The following is a 20,777-nucleotide window of genomic DNA, read 5'->3' on the forward strand; positions in this document are numbered from 1 at the left end:
GTCAGTGTCCCCTTGGCTCCTCTCCTGTGTGTGACACTGAGTGTGAGCTTTGCACTGCACTTCACAACACCACAGCACAAGCTGCAAATTTTCTTATGGAGGGTGACCTCTCACCAATGTGTTCTCTCTCTTCTACCCTGCCATGACCTGAGCAAGGGCCCTGATCCCACTGGAGGCCAGGAAACAGCAGCAAGTGGTTGAGTAAAAATCCTCTGTCACACTAAATAGTGCTACCCTGATAGAATTTGTTCTTCGGCATTAATTCCCATGTGGCAACACAAGTAGTAAACCTTCTCAGAGACAGTCACTGAAAAAGCAGTAATACAGGGCTCTTATACTTGTATTCAGACCTCTTAAGGGTTCAAGAGGGTAGAAGGGAAAGGTGACATTTTAAACTTTCCACATCCCTAATATCACCCTTCTCTGTGCATAAACCAGAGCATCTCATAGCTATGTAGTGATGTAGAGATGGATTAAATGAACTTCTTTCCTTCCTCTTGAAACATCCCTGTATAATGCAGGGAGGTGATTTACTTTTAACTTCATGGCACACATTCCCAGGTACAATATCCCCCTCCAGGGTGTTTATTATAAGCTTATGTTTTGAGCAGGTGAGACCCTGTTTTCTCTCTCATACACACCTCACCTCTGATCTTCTTCCATGCTCCAACTGAAACCTCAGCGTTCTACATGTCTTGTTAGCTGGCAGCGCCTTGTCAGCACATTGTGAAGGTTTAATTTACATTCTGTTTTTCATTTACAAACCAGTGTACTTCTGTGCACTTAACGAGTCCTCTGGGTATGTAGAAATGTGTGGCTCTCTTCCGCTTCCAAACTAATAAGCACTCACCCACCTGAGTTTGCTATTCATACATGACCAGCAGGACATGTAGAATCCTTTCCTCTAAAAGAAGTTCTCCTGTTTAGGGTCCCAGAGAGCTATTTCACTGTCCCCTGTTTTTCTTTTCCAATTATTACTCTACATTCCATGGCTACTAAGCCTGCTCAGTCCATGCTTGTGAGAGGGTTGCCCCCTTAGGCTTTTAAAAATTATTTCTTTTTTACTTCTGCAAATCTCAGTGTCCCTGCAGATGTGCTGATAACCGCCTCTGGTTGTTTAATGGTCCCATTTTGGCTACAATCCGTCAGCATTCAAAAGCCAAGTTCATGGTTAGGAGTGCTGACGACAACATTAGTACTCAGCAGTAGGATGTAATTTATAATACCTGGACAATTCTTAAAGATTTTTATAACCCCCCCCCCCAATTTCTGCTCCTTTAATTGGAGTGTTTTGTTACTGCATAACTGAATCAAGCAATAGCTGTCAGCAAGTAAAGACATAGCTGTTCAATGCACTGTGTTGTTTTTTTAATTCTGTCTACTTTTAACCAAGTGATAATACTTCAGCCAAACAGTTAGAAAGACATGCTCACTTCGGCAGCACATATACCAGAACAGTTAGACAGAAATACAGAGCGAATGTGATAAGACCCAAAGGTTCAGTTGCGAGTTATATTTTCTACTTATCAATGAAATGCAAAGAGGTTGTAGTGACTGCAGCATGGTAGATTCCCAGAATTATTGGTCCTTTGAGGTTCTCAGCATGTAAATTTCTGAAAGGTTATACCAAATATTAAGATTAGCGATTTGTGAAAGTATGTATTTCCTATAATGTAAGCATTGGCCCACATTTATGGACCATTAATCCATCTTCTGACGTGTCTTCATCTGTTATCATTTTGAGGCAAATGTATTGGTTTCACTGCAGGTGTATTTTATTTTATTTTTTGACATGATAATGTACATCTGTTGGTGATAGTGTGGCTATAAATTATTTTAATTAAAATGTCATTTGAGTTTTCTTGGGCGTTGGATAAGAAAATATTTTATTAGTATATAGATTGTATGAAGAAATCATGTTTTACAAAAAGAGAAACACATTCAGAATATTTTCTGCTAGGGATATCTGCTCATTTGTACTTTCCGGGCACAATTCAAAGTGTTGGTGCTGACCTTTAAAGCCCTAAACAGCCTCAGCCCAGTATACCTGAAGGAGAGTCTCCACCCCCATCATTCTGCCCAGACACTGAGGTCCAGTGCCAAGGGCCTTCTGGCGGTTCCCTCACTGCGAGAAGTGAAGTTACAGGGAACCAGGCAGAGGGTCTTCTCAGTAGTGGTGCCCACCCTGTGGAATGCCCTCCCATCAGAAATAAACAACTATCGGACTTTTAGAAGACATCTGAAGGCAGCCCTGTTTAGGGAAGCTTTTAATACTGGATGAATCATTGTATTTTAATATTCTGCTGGAAACCACCCAGAGAGGCTGGGGAAACCCAGCCAGATGGGTGGGGTATACATTATTATTAATAATAATAATAATAATAATAATAATAATAATAATAATAATTTCCCCAAAACAAAATGCAACCAATCATTTGTTATAGAAGACATATTGTGTCAGCAATCCTCTACATGCCTTCTATGTTCAGTAGTGCTACCTGATCTGGTCTGGTATGAGGGCACTTCAGTATTTCACATCCATTTACTTCCAGGAAAACCTTGCATCCAGCTTGTAATGGCACAGTAAAATGAAGATATTTTTCTAGTAGACAAAAGCATAGTATAACTGCTAGGGAGAAAGGCTGTGAATCTGGGCCCTGATCTGACATATGGCTCAGGGATGTTAAACGCTTGAGTTCCTGTCACTTTGTCTCAAGATACTAGGACAAATCTTCTGTACTTCTGTTATAAAATTAATTGGAGTTCCTTAAAAGGACACCTGTTGTAAAGAGTTATATGGTTACAGTTTTTGGAACTTTTTTATTTTAAAAGGCAATTCAGGGGGGCATACAATTATACAGTGGTGCCTCGCAAGACGAAATTAATCCGTTCCGCGAGTCTCTTCGTCTTGCGGTTTCTTCGTCTTGCGAAGCACAGCTATTAGTGGCTTAGCAGCTATTAACGGCTTAGCGGCTTAGCGGCTATTAACAGCTTAGCGGCTTTAAGAAAAAGGAAACAAACTCGCAAGAAGCAAGCCCATAGGGAAATTCGTCTTGCGGAACGACTCAAAAAACGCAAAACTCTTTCGTCTTACGCGTTTTTCGTCTTGCGAGACATTCATCTTGCGAGTTACCACTGTATATGTATGGAGAAAGTGGACAGAGATAGGTTTGTCTTCCTCTCATAATACCATCTATTGAAGCTGAACAATGGGAGTGTCATGACATACAAAAAAAGGAAAAATACTTCTTCACACAGCTCATAGTTAAATTAGGGGATTAATTTTCACAAAATGTAGGGATGAGTGATGACTTAGGTGGCACTAAAAGTGGACCAGACAAATTGATGAGCGGGTAAGACCCTAGTCATGGTGGCCGGGTAACATGCCCCTGAATAGAATATATTAGTTTTAGGCTTTCTGGATACATCTGGTTGGCCATGTTAGGAAACAGGATACTGTGCCAAATAGGCCTTTTGTCTGGTCCAGCAGCGCTCTCCTTATATTCCGATGATAATAAGAATAATTTATTATTTGTACCCCACCCATCTGACTGGGTTGTCCCAGCCACTCTGGGCGACTTCCAGCATATATAGAGACAGAATAAAACATTAAACCTTAAAAAGCTTCCCTATATAGGGCTGCCTTCTGATGTTTCCTAAATGTTATATAATTACTCATCTCCTTAACATCTGATGGGAGGGCATTCCACAGGGTGGGCACCACTACCAAGAAGGCCCTGTGCTAGATTCCCTATGAGACATTCTTAGAGGCTATTTGGATACTATTTCATTCTCATCATTAAGAAGAAACACTGGGCAATATCTGGTGCTCTTAATCCACTAACGGAAGGATTTATACTTGTGCAATGGAATGTTGTCTCCCCAAATCTGCTCCAGAGGATGGGGTGGTGGTGGACCTAGAACAGATTGGGGGGCAAAGAGGGAGGAAAGGTCAAAAAGTTAGGTTGTGCAAGTGTAAATCGTTGTGCTGATGGAACTTAGTCCTACTTTGGATACAGTCCACTTTTAGGCTATTCTACTCCTTTCGCATCACTTACCTGCTTTCAGTTCTAGATTGATCTTTCTGTCTTAATTCCTTAACCTGGCCTCTGATAATCTGGCAATGCCCCCTATCAGGTTTTTACTCTCAAATCTGTGTCATCATGCTTTGAGAGTATCTTGGTACTTGTATCCTGGAATGGAAATTGATCAAGATTTCAGCTGGTCGCATGGTGTCCACATACCCCACCTCATGAGTAGTAAGCTATACTAAGGCAGAAAGAAAAGAGAGACAAGCGAGTCACAAAAACTACATTGTGTGCACGTGTTTGCATTAAGTTAAATATTTTGCCCTTTAAATGCTATTTTGTATACCACTAAATAACACTGCTGAATAACATATGCTGGGGACAAACAACAAGGAGGGGGTGTTGCTTTCATGAATGGCTTGTTGTGGAGTTCCTGGAAGCATCTGTTTGGCCAGTGTTTAGAAAAGGATTCAGAAGTAGATGGATATAAGAAAGAACTTGAGCAAAACCCTGTTGGATACCTACTCTACTCTAGCATTGTGTTTCAACAGTGGCCAAGCAGATGCTTCTGGGAAGCCCTCTGTCATTGTTTACCTCCCAGCAACTGGCATTCAGAGGCAAATTTCCATTTATTCCATTAGCCTGGAGGCTAATACCCATCAACAGACCTGTCCCCCAGAACTGTATTCAATTCTATAAATTAATTATGTATTCATCCAGCTTAAATATGCTGCCAACCAACTTCATTGGGTAGTGCATGAGTTCTAATCTTATTATACATATTTTTTAATAAAGCTCTAACATAATATTCACAAGCTGTCTTTTTTCTAAAAGTGACACTATGGCATAGAAAAATATATATCCCACCACCTCTCTCTCTCTCATCTGATCCAACTGGACTCTTACACTCCTAAATTATCGCCCCTTTCCTTTAAGGACCCTACGTACAGCTATTTTTCCTTCTATGGTCATTGTTGAATAAGACATAGCATGATATTAATTGTTGCTGGACCAAAAGTTACACTTAACATGGGCAGGCTGCTTGGAATGGGGTGCCATGTTGAGTGCTTTCTGTCAGAGGTTCCGTGCTCCTGGCATAGAAACTCACAGTGTGATAGTAGTGATAAGCAGTTCTTGTTGTTGTTGTTGTTGTTGTTGTTGTTGTTGTTAACATTTATTTATATAGCGCCATCAGCGTACATGGCTACATACACAATTTAAACAAGAAATTCTACCCCAAAGGGCATACAGTCTAAAAACTGTGCTGTCCAGAATGGAGATAAATGTAAACCAGCCACTGTGTTGATTAATATCCTTAGTCAGTTCAATGTGTGCTCTGACCCTTAAAAAGGAAAGAATGTGTTTAGGTACATTAAGTGCTTCAATTACAGTACTTTTCTTTTGTCTACTCAGTGCACTACTACTTGAGAAGGGACTATAACACAAAACTGTGCCAAACCTAGTTTGTTCAGCAACTGTAACAAATGTGTTTTCACATCATTATCTTTCTCACTTTTGCAGTCTAAACAAGTGTATTCACTGTTTTTACAGAAATGAAAAGCATATTGTGCTTTAGTTCATGTTTCCTTGACTAAAGCAAGATACTGTTACATAATGGCTTTCATGTGGACTCCCTCCCCCTTTTATTCCGATTTTATGAAGTTAAGGTACCACAGCAAACTTTTTGCTGTAAATCATATATATCTATTTCCTCTTGAAATGCCTAGACCCATTTGGCATTCTTTTAATCCAGAACACTAGCACTTGCAATAAACGAACCCATTCATCACAATGGTTTTGGAACTATTGTTGGCAGTAAGTACAGAGTAAATTCTATGATTTTTTTGTGTTGCCGGGAAGCTCTAATGCATTGCATTAACATGCTACCTTGGAGGATTTTTTTTTTTAAAGAAGGAAATTACATAAAAGTATTTTGATTTATTTTGTTGGAGCATTTGTATTCTTTTGTAGGCAGAAGCTTTTCTGCCTTGCAAGCTCCCAGACAGCACATAAAACAAGCTCTTTTTATATATATTTCCTATGTGCCCTGCCAATATAGGATTCTTTGTTGCAATTGTGTTTGGCAGTCACTGAAGAATTTACTTTCGCTTTTGGTGAAAGGGGAGTCGATTCTTTATCCTGCAATACTATTAAATATTGCTGGTCCCAAGTCCAAATAGCTTGCAAACATCATCATAGTCTTCATGAGAGCAGCCCCGTGTTCTTTAGTTTCCTGTAGCTAGAAGCAAAAGGTGACTTGGATGAATGTAGAGAAGGAAGAACACAAGACAGGGAGCTTGGCAACAGTGTGTAGCAGTAAAGTTGCTGAGAACAATCATGTTGGAAGTGCAACACCTGAGATCATTTCATGTGCGACTTAAGGGTTAAATTCTGCTATCAAGAAGTCAGTTAACCAAGAAGGGATGGTGGAGCAGCCAAGCAAAGTGGTGCAATTTTTGCTGAGGAAGCACACAACTGGATTGCCTGGGTCGTTCTGAGATTATTTTCCTTTACTGTAAAGCTATTGGAGGGCTCAGCACTGCCAGAAGAGGAGTTCACTCTTGGGTACTCCGGGACCCAGCTTTGCTACTTAGGAAACTGGTGGTGACCACTGTGTATGTGGAGAAGGGCTTTTAACAGTTAGGTCAGCTCTGTTTCCTTCTGAAAATAAAGCGTCTTGCCACTCTCATGTATGTCTTTGAATAAAAGCAAGAAATTTCACACACAGAGAAAGATAGCAATCCAGAAGCAGCTGTGGCCAGACATACGCAGTGGACTCTTTTCCCTGTGAAGGGACAAGCAAATGTTTGGTAGGATTTTAAGCACCATTAAATTTCTGTGGAAGAATGAACTCTTGCCTATGGAAATCACTGAGAGATAAAAGGCTAAGGTTTGGCTGGGAAGTCGGGAATCATGTAAAAACACAAGAGGACACCTGTTGTTTATCTTCATGATTCATTGCTCTGGCATGGTCTCCTTTCAGTCAACCTCAACACGGCACATATAATTCTATTAAGTCTTCATATCCACTGTGACTGGACTGTTCAATCACTCCTAAAGGAGAAATGCACCTCAATTATCCGTTCCTCAGAGGAAGCTGCCTGTCACAAATTTTTAGCTTTAGCTTGCTTGCTTCCAATCATGGTGTAGGCTCCTCTGAGGATGGGTAATATTTACACCTTGTAAAAGTAAACCACCCTAGGTGTAACAGTGAATTGTGCTTTCCATCTCAAAACAGAAAAAGTGTGCCTTGCTTATCAGAAGTCTGAGAAACATTAATATAATCTTCCTTACGTTCACAAGTGCAGAAGAGAGAGGCAAATGAATATATAATAAAACATTTATTGCTTGTAAGACTGTTTGTTACTAAACAACACGAATGTAGTCCATATGTTATGGCAGCCTCATGTCTCTAGCGTTCATTTTTAGCATTACTCCCTCTCAGGGGTTTCATGTTCTTTATTATACTATTCAATTACTCAAGCACCAATTTGCTCTTTTGATATTGTGGCCCATTGGTTTGTTTCAATAGGCGTTGTCCCTTGTAGTTCATTTTCCTGGGCAATCAAGGGCTGTACAACACACATTGGTCACTCAATTGCCTATCAAAAATATGCTAAGATCAAGAAGCTTAATTAGCTGGAATGAGATTTCTGATGAAGCTCAATTTCAGAGGCAGCGGAGTGCCTCATTTCTTAAATATGCAGTTTTCAAATCATGTAGTCCTCCATTTTGTAATACTGTAAAGTAAGTAGCATGGAGATTGGACTTCATTCATTATTATCATTGACAAGGATGATATTATCTTAGGTTAGAAGTAGAGGAACATTGTCTGTTTGAGGGCCACGCTCACTTGTGGACAATCTTTTTTAGGTGTTGGGAGCATAAAGTAGGAAGAGCAACACATGCAAAATTTGCCCTTATACAGTAGGCTACTTTCTGCAGACACTCCTTATTCTCTAGCTAAGTGTTATCAGAGTTCACGGACACAATCCAGCCAAGGAGGTCACGAAGCAGGGTTTGACTTTTTTGCAACTCTGGGTTCTGGGGCAGGCAGAGGGGTTGAATGTGTGTGTGTGTGTGTGTGTGTGTGTGTGTGTGTGTGTGTGTTATATTATATACAGTATATTAATTCCTGAATATGAATTTCTATTCAAAGGCTCTTGCCAAACATAAGACATACTCTGTCTTTTGGTATTTAGTAATAGTGTGTATTGTGTAGCTGGAACATTAAAAGTTATGCTCCTTGATGAAGAATATTGAGCATTTAGGCATCTTTGATGTCTGTATCATATGTGAGATCAGCCACCAACACTATATTAATCTCATAAACAAGTCTGAAGGGAAATAACCCAAATGTCCTTTTTAAAAATAGCCTTTTAAAGAATAATGGGAACAATGTTTTCAAACATTTTACATTTCACTGTTAGAGAAATGCAATGCTGTATGCTTTAAAATTCTTATAACACCACTCCCACACTTCAGTTTATCCATTTTGATATCATTAGTAGTTTAGCCCTGAGAACTTTGTCATTGATTTCAATGAGAGGTGAATTGCACATGAGAGCGCATTTAAAATGCCAAAAAATGCTTTGTGTTAAGAAGGGGTAGTAGTGGTGAATTTTCAGTAATTCCGCATGGGATATGCTGTAGGCTATTGTATTTTTATTCAATGAATTTATACATAGCCTTTACATTTTTTAAAAAATTGTAACTTCTTTAATGCCCCTGGGTGATAGCCAACCATGTATGAATAACATTTGATATCACCCAACTTCATTAAAATACAATACAATTATAATACAATACAATACAATACAATTATTAAATACAATAAAATGCAATACAATACAATTACCAGTTACAATCTCACTAAACCATCAGAACACAATGAATATCTCAAAAGCAGCACTGAAATTCATTACATCAAATAGTTTTAACCTGTCACCTAAAACAATTCAGAATGGGTGCCAGACAAATGTCTCTTGGAAAGGTATTTTGCTACTAGGGTACAGAAAACTCTCTCCAGTTGCCACATGTCTGACTTCTGAAGTTTGGACTCAAGACAAAAGGTATCAAAAGAAGATATTGGTTATTGGACAGATTCATATGGGAGCAGATAATCCTCAGTTACCTAGTTCCCATGTTGACAGGAACACACAAAAGCAAACTGAGTAAGACATTGATGCTCAAGCTACTCTTCACTGGAAAAACAGTTTATTCTCCTTCCCCTCCATATTTATCAAAGAGCTATTCTGGGTGAGTGGGGCTCAGTCCAGGGTTGTTGTTGTTGTTAGAATTTGTGTGCTGTGGGTTAAACCACAGAGCCTAGGACTTGCCGATCAGAAGGTTGGTGGTTCGAATCCCAGTGACGGGGTGAGCTCCCATTGCTCGGTCCTGCTCCTGCCAACCTAGCAGTTTGAAAGCACGTCAAAGTGCAAGTAGATAAATAAGTACTGCTCTGGTGGGAAGGTGAACGGCGTTTCCGTGTGCTGCTCTGGTTCGCCAGAAGCAGCTTAGTCATGCTGGCCACATGACCTGGAAGCTGTACACTGGCTCCCTCGGCCAATAAAGTGAGATGAGCGCTGCAACCCCAGAGTCGGTCACGACAGGACCTTTACCTTTACCTCAGGGGTCCCTTTACCTTTTTTATCTATGCTGAGGTTGCAAAATGCAGTTTACCTCCATGGTGAACCAATGAACTGCATATTGCAGCCATTGCATATGCCATTTAGTAATTTATTTCTGGTACCCCAACCCTCTGACTGGGTTGCCCCAGCCACTTTGGGCAGCTTCCAACAGAGTGGAAAAGAACACGGCACAATATCAAACATTAACAGCTTCCTGAAACAGGGCTGCCTTCACATGTCTCCCAAAAATCACATAATTGTTTATCTCTTTGGCATCTGGCCCTAGGGGAATCCACAGGGTGGGTACAACTACCTGTTAAATTGGAGCTCCAGGAGCTCCTGGTAAGATGGCCCCCAGAGATAGCCTTTTTTAGGGACATCAGATTATGGACTCCAGTACAGAAGAAGAGCCTCCAATCATTGTGAATTTGGCACTAGTAGACCAGATCATCTGAGTTATCTGAAGAGCCAACCTTTCAATTGCCCAAGACTCCATATTCATTTATTCTCTCTTGACTGAGACAACAATAGACTCTCCAGGAGATGACAGAATTCCAGAGGTGTACTAGATTAAAGGCCAGCTGTGGGTTAAACCACAGAGCCTAGGGATTGGCGATCAGAAGGTTTGCAGTTGAAATCCCTGCGACGAGGTGAGCTCCCATTGCTTGGTCCCTGCTCTTGCCAACCTAGCAGTTCGAAAGCACAAAGTGCAAGTAGATAAATAGGTACCGTTCTGGTGGGAAGGTGAATGGCGTTTCCATGTGCTGCTCTGGTTCGCCAGAAGCAGCTTAGTCATTCTGGCCACATGACCCGGAAGCTGTACGCCGGCTCCCTCGGCCAGTAAAGCAAGATGAGCGTTGCAACCCCAGAGTCGTCCGTGACTGGACCTAACAGTCAGGGGTCCCTTTACCTTTATCTTTAAGGGAATGGTATTTTGACATACCACAGGCCTATCCAGAGATTTACAGAACAGGGTGGTGGTTTTTTCCTAATAAGGAGCTGTCCATAGTACTGAAGTTCATTTATCTGGTCAACTTCCTGCCTTACCGCTTCTTTTCCTTGTCATACTTCACCTTTGAGCCAGGTATCTGCTTTCAAGTCACTGCTTATTGCTGCTTCCAGGTGACGTCTATCTCTGCCCAGTCCCTGAGGACTGTGATTAGCAGGAGTGGCTGTTTGTGTACCCCAAATAACCAGGCAACTAGGGTTGATTTGGGGTGGCTTTTCAGGTTATGGAGTCAGATTGTGCCATTAATAAGGCATAGTGAGATGGAGCAGAGACTACCTAATCTTCTCAGTTGCCTCCTTTTTTCATAAGCTTAAATGCAGTCATTTCCCACGACTTTTAATTTTTTTGTGAATCGAAACCAAGTTGACTGGGGAAACACCCAGAGCTCAAGAGCGAAGGGGATGGAGAGGTTTACATACCTTTCATTTTGATGGACTGGTGCCACTTTTAATCACAGTGCACTCCAATCACCATGATTTAGGGAAGAGATGTTGAAGTAAGCATGTGGGTCATTATTCTGCTGCAAGTTTTGGGTGTGAGTGTAGGGTAAGCATTGGAGTTAGATTATTGGGGTGGCCTGCTTCTTCTCCTTTCCTTTCAAACTTGAAGGATTATTCTCCAAATAACAAAAGAAAGAAAGCAGAAATGTGTGGAAGTTTTGGAATTATGGAGTCTGAATCAGCCAGGAAACTGGATGGCTTATTCGTGTATTGAACAAAACCCACAGCCTTTTGTTCATGGTAACCTCATCAGAGGAACAAGAGGGTTCTTGATGGAACATTAGTGTTCAGGGACCTACTTGACCATCAGTAAAGCAATAGATGGTTAGCTTGTGTGTTTGAAATTTATTCCCATCCCCCATAATCACCCAGATGGATTTTAAAAGAAACACAGGTTCCTTTATTTGCTTTCTGAACCATTAGGCCCTATTGAAGTCATAATTTTATGCTTTTGTCTGCAACCAAAAGAGCTGGAAACTTTTAAAAAGACCTTGGAGTGTCCTGCTATTTTCAGTTTTTTCAGAAATTCATCTCGCTGGCAGTCTTCAAAGACAAGTGAACTAAAAGTGGAACAGCTTTCCTAGCCAAACAATAAATTGGCACAAGTACCCCAGCAATCACCCTGCTTTCTAGTGATTCCATCTGAGCCCATCTGTTTTCAGAAACAGAGGCAAACTTAGCAGCTCCTGAGATGTTGAAAAAAGATTTTTGAAAGGAAAGACAAAACATTCTGTACTCTAGTCTTCTGCATGGATAATGTGACACTTAAATTATTCTTTCTAGTTAGACTGCTGTATCCTCAGGAGGTTAATGGGAAGTTTTATTTTTAAATAACTGACAACTACATCAGCAAAAATGATTTCAGAGCTTCAGACAATGCATTAGTCATAATTGTTAGAAATTATAAAAGAGGGAGTTCAGTACACTGAAAGCATCTCAAACTTCACATTGAAAATCATATGCATTTTGTAACAAGGATGTCTTCAGCCTATGAGTTACTTCATTCAGTTGTTCATTTAGGACAGTTTTGTTAGGCACACCAGGCTGTGTGACTAGGCCATGCCTACCGGCCACTCGAGTAATGACATAGGACATCAAGCCCAGGACAGACAACTGCAAAGGAACAGTCAGGCACCTCCTGATTATTCCTTTTCAGATGTGGCTTGCATTCAGCATTTAGCACCAATACAAGTCATACTGCTTGTAACAGACATCAGATCTGCTATGGAAGTTGGATTGGAAGATTTAGCTACTTTTGGATCTGACTCTCTGCCTGAAAGTGGTCTCCCACCTCCCTTATACACTGGACAGGACACAGGGGAGACAATTCCATACGGACAGTAAAGAACATTCTGCTCTTAGATTTTAGAAGGTTAAATCACTTGAAGCATGCCTTGTACTTACATTTGCCCCTGTTATTTACATTTGAAGCCACTTGTACATTATACACTCTCTTTGTTGTTGTTGTTGTTTATTCGTTTAGTCGTGTCCGACTCTTCGTGACCCCATGGACCAGAGCACTCCAGGCACTCCTGTCTTCTACTGCCTCCCGCAGTTTGGTCAGACTCATGTTTGTGGCTTCAAGAACACTGGCTAATATGCTTTCAGAAAGTTCTTCTCACATATGTTTATTTAAATATATATTTCAACTCCAATCATTCATTCCAGTTTTTAGAGAGTAGCAACATGTCTGTAAAGAAAATATTTTCCAGAATAAAGTGTGCGTGTGTGTTTGTATGTGTGGACATAAATAATTTTAGTACCGGATTCTGTATCATTAATAAACCAAAAGAGATTCAGTGAAAGAAGTTAGATTGCCCTTGCTGTTGTATGATACGCATGTACAAATGTTTGGGTCTTCAGTACAAAATCCCAAACAACTGGCATTTCAATCACTTAGCATCAGCTACAGACTGACTTCTACGCTACAAATTAAGGTAAAATTGAGTGTACTATGAGAAAATGTCATACCTCAGGGGGGGGAAGGAAGCTGAACTCTCACCAAAACATTGTTATAAAGAGGAGGAGGAATTTAATTACAAGAGCTTGTTGCTTATGAGCTCTGGCAGTCTGAAAATTGCGCAGCCCTCCATCAGTAACCTTTTGAGCTTATGTCTTTAGCAATACATGGGAAAGCCACTTGTATTTTGAAAAGGTAACATTTTCTTTGAGTGCATTTGAGGGCACAGAAGAATTAGAGTCCAGAGCAATAGTCTTGCTCATTGTTACTTCCAACAACTGTGATGCCAACTTTCTCCAATCAGATGCAATAGAGAAGGATGACACCACTATATATACAAGTAACCCAAGAATCAAAAGGAAATGGGAGTGCCTTAATAGTGTGCTGCACTAAATCCCTATCACCTTTTTATTCTGTGAGTTACTTCTGCCTAAAGGCACCACCAAAAACACCTGAACTCCATTTTATTATAAAAATTACTATTAAAACTTACAGAAGGTAATAAGGAAACAGGCCTCAGAGGTACCTTATGACTAAGAACTTAGATTGCTCGAGATCTGGACCAAGCTACCTGAGAAACCACCTTCCCCTTTATAGACCTTAGATCACCTAGGGAAATTGTGCTTTTGGTACCACACCCTACAGAATTTCCATGTTGAAAGATGACATGGACAAACAGTTTGCAAGGGTGGAGCCCATACACTTTGCTTTGCATGTGATGAGGAGTGCCAGCGCTTTTGGAGTTTTTCAGAGACACATTGAGTGCAAAGCCATCTATACAAATGGTGTGAATATAGATTGTTGAACATGCCCCCTCCTCCAATTGTACAGTAATTTGGGGAGATGTAACTTTCTGTCATCTCCTGGATGTGTGACCAAGCAGTTTGCAGAGTTTGTGAATAGTTCCTGCTGCATAGCCAACTGGTTCTTTAGCAACAACAAAATAAGGGGTCAGTTCAGGATGTTCAGTTCAAGATCTGGCCTGAACTCAGGTATGGGATGGTGACAGAGAAGAAAGGTGGTATCCAAAACAAAGCAAGTCTAATAACATCTCATTCTAAATCCAGGAGGCTTTGCACATTGTCTTGAAATATAACAGTCCAGATTGTCAGTGACATTTTCACATTCCATTATAACAGCATAAGTGGTGGTACTGGGGGAACCCTGAAGGAACAGTTCAGAAATTGGCAAGTATGACTCCATGTCACTAAATTCAAGCTGCATTAAGTGCAGATACTGGCCTCATTAATTTCAAAGGGACTTAATGTGTTTTTAATCTTCTCTAGAGTGTGGCTTTTGACTTCTGTTTGCTTTTATTAGCAACTTTAGTTGTGAAAATGCTTGGCCCCTTTTAAATCAGGAACCATCACAGAAGGAATTTTGTAAATGGAAGGTACATGTTCTCAATTTGCCATCGAGGGGAGACCTGAAAAAGAAACAGTATGACTGCTGATTAATTTTTCATATGATCCTGGATGCTATACAGAATAGAAAATAGGATTTAAAAACACACTGGCATGGATCCAGAGATGTTTTGCAGGAGCGGAAAGGCTCGTTGCTTGCACAAGGCAGCCCTGCTGACTTTCCTCAGCCTACTGCAACCCTTCCATGCCCCATCACACACCATTCCAGAGGGTCCCTTGGCAATATGTGAGTGGCCAATACCAGCTGGTGAGGCTATGTGGGTGCAGCTACATTGCCTCCCTGACTTCCCAATGGTGCACATGGCTGCTACTTACCAAGAGGGGGAAGGGCAAGGAAGTGGGCAGCTTTGTGTGGTGTGGGTGCAACCATGGAGCCAATCCAGTGCTTCCACCTGCTGTGCCCACATCATGCGGAGCTCCCCCACTGCCTTGTCCTTCCTCCTTTTCTTCTTGTTAACTGGTAGCATTGTGCAGCATTGAGAAGCCGGGTCTTCAGCGCAGCCCCATTCACACCACCTCGCTGGCCACTACTGCAAAACACCTTTGGCAAGGTATCTCCACAATAAATTTATTGTAGTTCATCAAAATCTGTAACCCTGATTCTTTCTGTTTAAGGTCAGACAATGCAACTTTGAATAGTGAATGCTTCATAATTCACGTTGCTTTATTTTTTTTATACTTTTGCGAAAGATACATTCTTGCTAATCTCCGCTTCAGCCAATGACTGAAAATTCAACAATTAGGCTAATTTATTTAAGTGCAGTAATTACTATAAAGAGATTCACTTTGAAGTGATTAAAGCAGCAGTCTGACACCTCCTTTCTAAACTTAATGAATCATGAAAATAAATCAAATGGGTTTTAAGTAAAAATGCCCATGCGTTATCTGCTCCCAAATTTAATGGAGTGACCATAAAAATCTATATCTTATTATGAACCAATGCTCATTGGGTACACGAGTGGCTTCATCAAGAGTGTTACTGTGTGTCTTTGTCTACATGTGCATGTGCATGCACAGGTATTCATGTATAATACATGTATTTTCAGGTCTTGAGCTCAGAGTTGCAGCATGCCACAGAACCAAGGAAACTTATAATAGCACTAGTTATCAGGGAATTAGCAAGCAGATAAGAGACAAGTATTAGAATAAAAGAATTAACAAGTTTATTGCAAAAACAGAAAGTGAGAGTGATTGATATGTATGGTGTTAAGAAATAAAAGAATGCAATCATCTGGCACTGGCAACTTTTACTGCAATGCACCCTATATGGATTACTTCACTGAGGTGTCTCTTGTTCTTGGTCTAGGAACTGCAACTAGTGCATTATGCTGCAGCACAATTGCTGACAGGCATGAGACCCCGTCAGCATATTACACCTCTGCTCCATTTGCCTGCACCGGCTGCCAATTTGTTACCAGGCCTGATTTAAAGTGTTGCCATCCATACATAAAGCCCTTAGGAAGAAACCTAGGAAGCTACCTTATACCTTAAATCTAATAGTTGATTGTTGATCCTTTGGCTGTTAAACCTTTGGCAGTTTCAGCCAGTTTTAATCACTGATGGCTTTGATTTGTTGGTAGTGATTGATTGCTGTCATGTTGTTGTTGTTTTACTTTAAATATATTGCATGTTCCTTTCAATTACATTTGGGAAAAAGCAGAATATAAATAAATATATAAAATAATAATATTTCAAATAATAAATGCAAAAAACATCAGCGCAAGTGGCTAGCCGCAAGACCAAGATCATGTGTGTGTGTGTGTGTGTGCGTGTCTGCGTGTGTGTGTGTGTGTGTGTGTGTGTGTGTATCTCCCCACCCACATATAGCAGCCTCAAATTGTACAAAAGAGAAATATTAGCTCACATTACTTTTAGAAATGATTTTCCACACTTATCATTATGCCTGCACCCTGGGATATACATATATGCATGATTTGAAAGTGTTAGTGATCACTTCATTCTACCACTCTTGCAAGTTTCACGTAGTAATCTTATTACTGCAGTGGAGGGAGAGACTGGCAATCATTCTGCTGACTTGACTAAAACTGTCACTTGCATTAATCCTCAGTTTGAACGTGCACTAAAAACAGAACAGCGACAGCTGAAATTTTTCTTTTAAAAGCCCTTTCCATCTAAATTTAGAAACGCCTGTGTCGAGTCTCACAGGGATCATTACACATACTGCCAGGGTGTCCATAAATAACCACGACAGCTCCCCTGGTAACAACACATAACACACGCTCTGGATTGCTGGGAATTCAGTGCTCCCTGTGCAGCTGGGATCCTCTCAGCTGTCGAGGCTTAATTTTTAAAGGCAATTTCACCTCACTGGCCCAGATAAAATTATAAAAAGAGCTGTGAAATGTTTTAGCTGTGGAGGTTTTTTAGCTGTTGCTATGTGTCCTTTTTATTATATCAGGAAGATGGCAGCTAAATTCTTCCACTGAAACAAAATAATGCGAAATCTGGGCATCAATCAAAGGGAGTATTTGTGGGCACAGAGGAAGTGTGCCAATGGGTAGCTGCTCTTTGTCAGCCTATGGTCAACTTTTGTTCCTATGGAGATTTAATAGATGCATGGATTTTTATAGTGCAAAGTGACATTATCTTTCTCCCCTCTCTCCCAATCTTTCTCTCTTTCTATCTCTCCCCCCTCCCCCCTTCTCCCCTCTGTTCTTTAGGTGGGAGAGTTCAGAGCTCATGCAGCTGAATGGACAGCCAATGTCACGGCAGAGTTCAAAGAAACACGTAGACGCCTGAGTGTGGAGATTTACGACAAGTTCCAGCGGGCTACCTCCATCAAAAGGAAGCTCTCTGCAGAAATGGCAGTGAACCACAGCCAAGACCTGACTCCTTGCAAGAGAACCTTGTCTGTCAACCACCTCACCAGCGAGAAAGACCTCTTGCCTGCCATCACAAAGACGGACAGCATTTATATGAATGGCTTGACTCCTCACTGTGCAGCAGAAGAGATTGCTGTCATTGAAAACATTAAGTAGCACTGACTTTGAATCCTGATCTTTTAATAAGAAGAAGCCTACGGTTTAGACTTTACCTTGTAGTTCCTGATATTTCCCCCCCTTGTCCATAACTGATGCTAATAGCATTATTTTTATCATGTGCATGAATTCCAACAGAAATCCACCCACAATAAGGATTCAGAGTCACCATCGTATCTCTTGAAAGACACAAAATGAATGGCACTTCTGTCATTGACAAATGCTGGAACAAGCAATGTTTGATGCCTTTTTTGTGCCCAGACTGTTTCTTCATCTCTCCTAATGTGCCATAAGGCGTTAAGAATGAATACTGCTGGTTTAGGTTAACAATGTAGCTTTGAGGGATCAGTCCTTAAACTTTTCAGGGTCTACCTTACCAAGCCTAGGAACGGACCATGTACGGACTACAATCTATATGTAAATGGCAAGAAAATCTTATGCAGCCTTTTACCTAAGAAATTTTTGTCAGTGCCTTATCTTTTAAAGAAACAGAACCTCTATAACTCTCATAATGGTTTTTTGTTTGTTCGTTTGTTGGTTGGTTCTTGCATGAGTAACATTATCTCATTTTGATATTTCATCTAGACCATAACAATCATGTTTTAAGGGTGTCTAAAGCTGAGGATACCAGCATTAAGAAACTGATGCCAAATCCAAAAACATCAAAGCACCACTTCTAAGTCTAGCTTTAAAGGCACTGCAATTACCAGGGTTGCAAAAGGTGTCTCCCTGCAAGTAGGTTTCTTTTCTTTTTCTATTACTCAGGTGCAGAGTATGTACACTCAACAGACCTGTAGAATTCATGGATCCATTTCAGGTCTCATTACTTAAGCCGTAGTTGGCAGTTCAGTCCCATGCATCATATACCAAAAATCTTCAGTTTTGTATTATTAACCAATTTGATAGGTAAGATTAACTTGGTGCAATCAAAAGACTCATTTTACACAGAATCAACATGAAACAATCCTGAATTATCAGCATTTCTATTAAACACCATGCTGCTGGCAGATAAGGATTTGAAATTTTCATTGTTTTAGCCACGTCATGCCATACGCTATTTTAGCACAGGGATCCCGCCTGCTGATTGCTTTCCTGAATGTTACATCGTACGCTTTTGCCCATTCTGGAGCTGGGATTAAAAGTGGGAATGCAGCTGAAACTGGCATCACTGTGACTTTCTACATCGAGAATATAGACGGTATCTGAACACAAATGCAGGCGTGAAAAACAGTTGACCAATAGCACAATCTGAATATAATTGAATATTTGGGTAGAATAGGCTGATACACAGATCTGAAACCAATCCTTGGGATTTCTTTAATTGTTTTAAAGAGGGGGAAAAACATTAATTTTATAGCCTCTTGTGTCTTTTGTTTCTAAGTGTGTGCAAGATTCAGAAGGAATGCAGGATTTTTAAATAACGGAATGGATTGTCTTTTATTTTTCTTCACCGTTTTATTCTATTTCATCCTGGCTGTATATAAAACAAATATAATACCCCTTAAGAGATTAATAGGCAGCCTGATCCTCAAAGCATAACTATGATGCAAACTTCGTTGAAATCAGAGGCTTGCATCTGTAGAGCTGTTTGAGGCCTGCATTGAGGCTCTGATTATCTAGAGCCAAATGGGACTTCAATTGGACACAATTCAAGTAACAAATCCATTCTGTCTGATTATTGAATAGCATTATGAACTATGAATGTTAAATGTACGGATGCTTCATCTTCTTTTCTAACAAATCTAAGTTATCAATGTAAATAGCAATCAATGAAGAGTTACTGAGAGTGTACATCTCAAATCAGCAAAGTTCCATTAACTATGACCAGGCCAGGATCATCAAAGGAAAGGCCCCTCCCCACCATTTCTCCCAGCACAGTGTTCTGAATGTTGACATGGTGAGAAAGGTCCTCTTGCCATGCATAAACTGTGAATTGTAATGAAAATGAAAATAATAAAGTTTTTAATTAAAACATGCCTTACCGAGTTTCCTGTTTGTCGCCATTAAAACCCTGAGAAATCTGTTGTAAAAGTAGCACAGCGGATTAGGATAGCTTTGCTCCAATTACAGCCTTAATTTTAGCAAACAAAACTAATTATTTTGGTAGATATAAAATAATAGGTCCTCTTAGCAGCAACTTGTTTCTTCTTCAATGAAAAAAATGCACTTGCTGCTATTGCCTTATGTTTGTCTTAAACACATTGGCTATGATATAGTGAGTCCCCTTCAGCTACACCAAAGAGATTGGGTGCATACAGTTGCGCTTTATTTTCCTGTTGCTACATATCAGGCCCAGCTTTGAATTGGTTTTGCAAGCTATTTTTCAGACATGGCCAGCATTTAAATAGCATCCTGAAATTCAGGTTAAAATGCTACTTTTTTTGCGAGTCAGTTGCATTTGTAAATAATCTGTTCACACTTCTTTCAACTGGGGTTCTGATGTGAAAATTGGCCTTAGAAATTAATGGAAATGGCTGCCAAGTAACATCTTAAGTTTTTAGCTGTTAGATTGTTTTGGATTAAGTCCATTTTGAAGTCCATGGGCACTCAAATCCGCATGTGGATCTTTTACAGAAAGTAATGGGAAAGTAGGGTGAGGATAGGGCCATAGCTAAATGGGAGAGCATTTACATTGCCTGCATATGTTTCCAGGCTTGGTCCCTGGCATTTCTAAAATCCTGGAGAACTGACAGTGAATGTACATAATACTGAGCTATATAGACCTGACTCAGTATAAGCTAGCTTCCTGTGTTCCTGTTCTACGCTGCGGGGAACTGTGCACACTTTTGAGCACACTTCATACTCGAAACTGGACACTGGGTTCTTGCAAAGGTGATAAAACTGTGCCTGGGCTGTACCACTTGCACAATGAAATAATTCTCCATACAACAACTTCCATGGACACAGAACAATACCAAGTCAAGGAACCCTTTCTATGCACATTGTAGTTTTTTAATGGAGCATCAGTCCAAAGGCCACAGTCTGTTGTTATATTTGGAGCAGGGTGAGTGTGAGAAAATCAGCGATATGCAATAAACAGCAGGATTTTCAGGCCATGGGACAGCACTTAGAGCAGAATAGCTTAACCCTCACATGCAATATAGGTATAATAATTCCAGCTTGCACGACAGGATTGGTATAATGATGTGATTGTTAGTTGGCTTTCAGGTTGTATAAATTTACAAATTACATTCTCTCTGTTTAAGTATCAAGAGCAATATACCGAC

General features: G+C 40.4%; 1 protein-coding gene across 4 annotated transcripts in view; it reads left to right on the forward strand.

The window, feature by feature from the left end:
* The window catches only part of KCNK2 (potassium two pore domain channel subfamily K member 2), a 126,671-nt gene extending 107,145 nt beyond the window's left edge, over positions 1–19,526 (forward strand). For all 4 annotated transcript variants that reach the window (XM_082217785.1, XM_082217786.1, XM_082217788.1 and 1 more), the window contains exon 7: positions 17,233–19,526. In XM_082217785.1, coding sequence (XP_082073911.1) covers positions 17,233–17,550 — 318 coding nt within the window. In that variant the 3' untranslated portion in view covers positions 17,551–19,526. The remainder of the gene's footprint in view (positions 1–17,232) is intronic.
* The last annotated feature ends 1,251 nt before the right edge of the window (positions 19,527–20,777 follow it).

The sequence above is a fragment of the Podarcis vaucheri genome, assembly GCF_965113315.1.
Source record: "Podarcis vaucheri genome assembly, chromosome: 3".
NCBI classification, from domain to species: Eukaryota; Metazoa; Chordata; class Lepidosauria; order Squamata; family Lacertidae; genus Podarcis; species Podarcis vaucheri.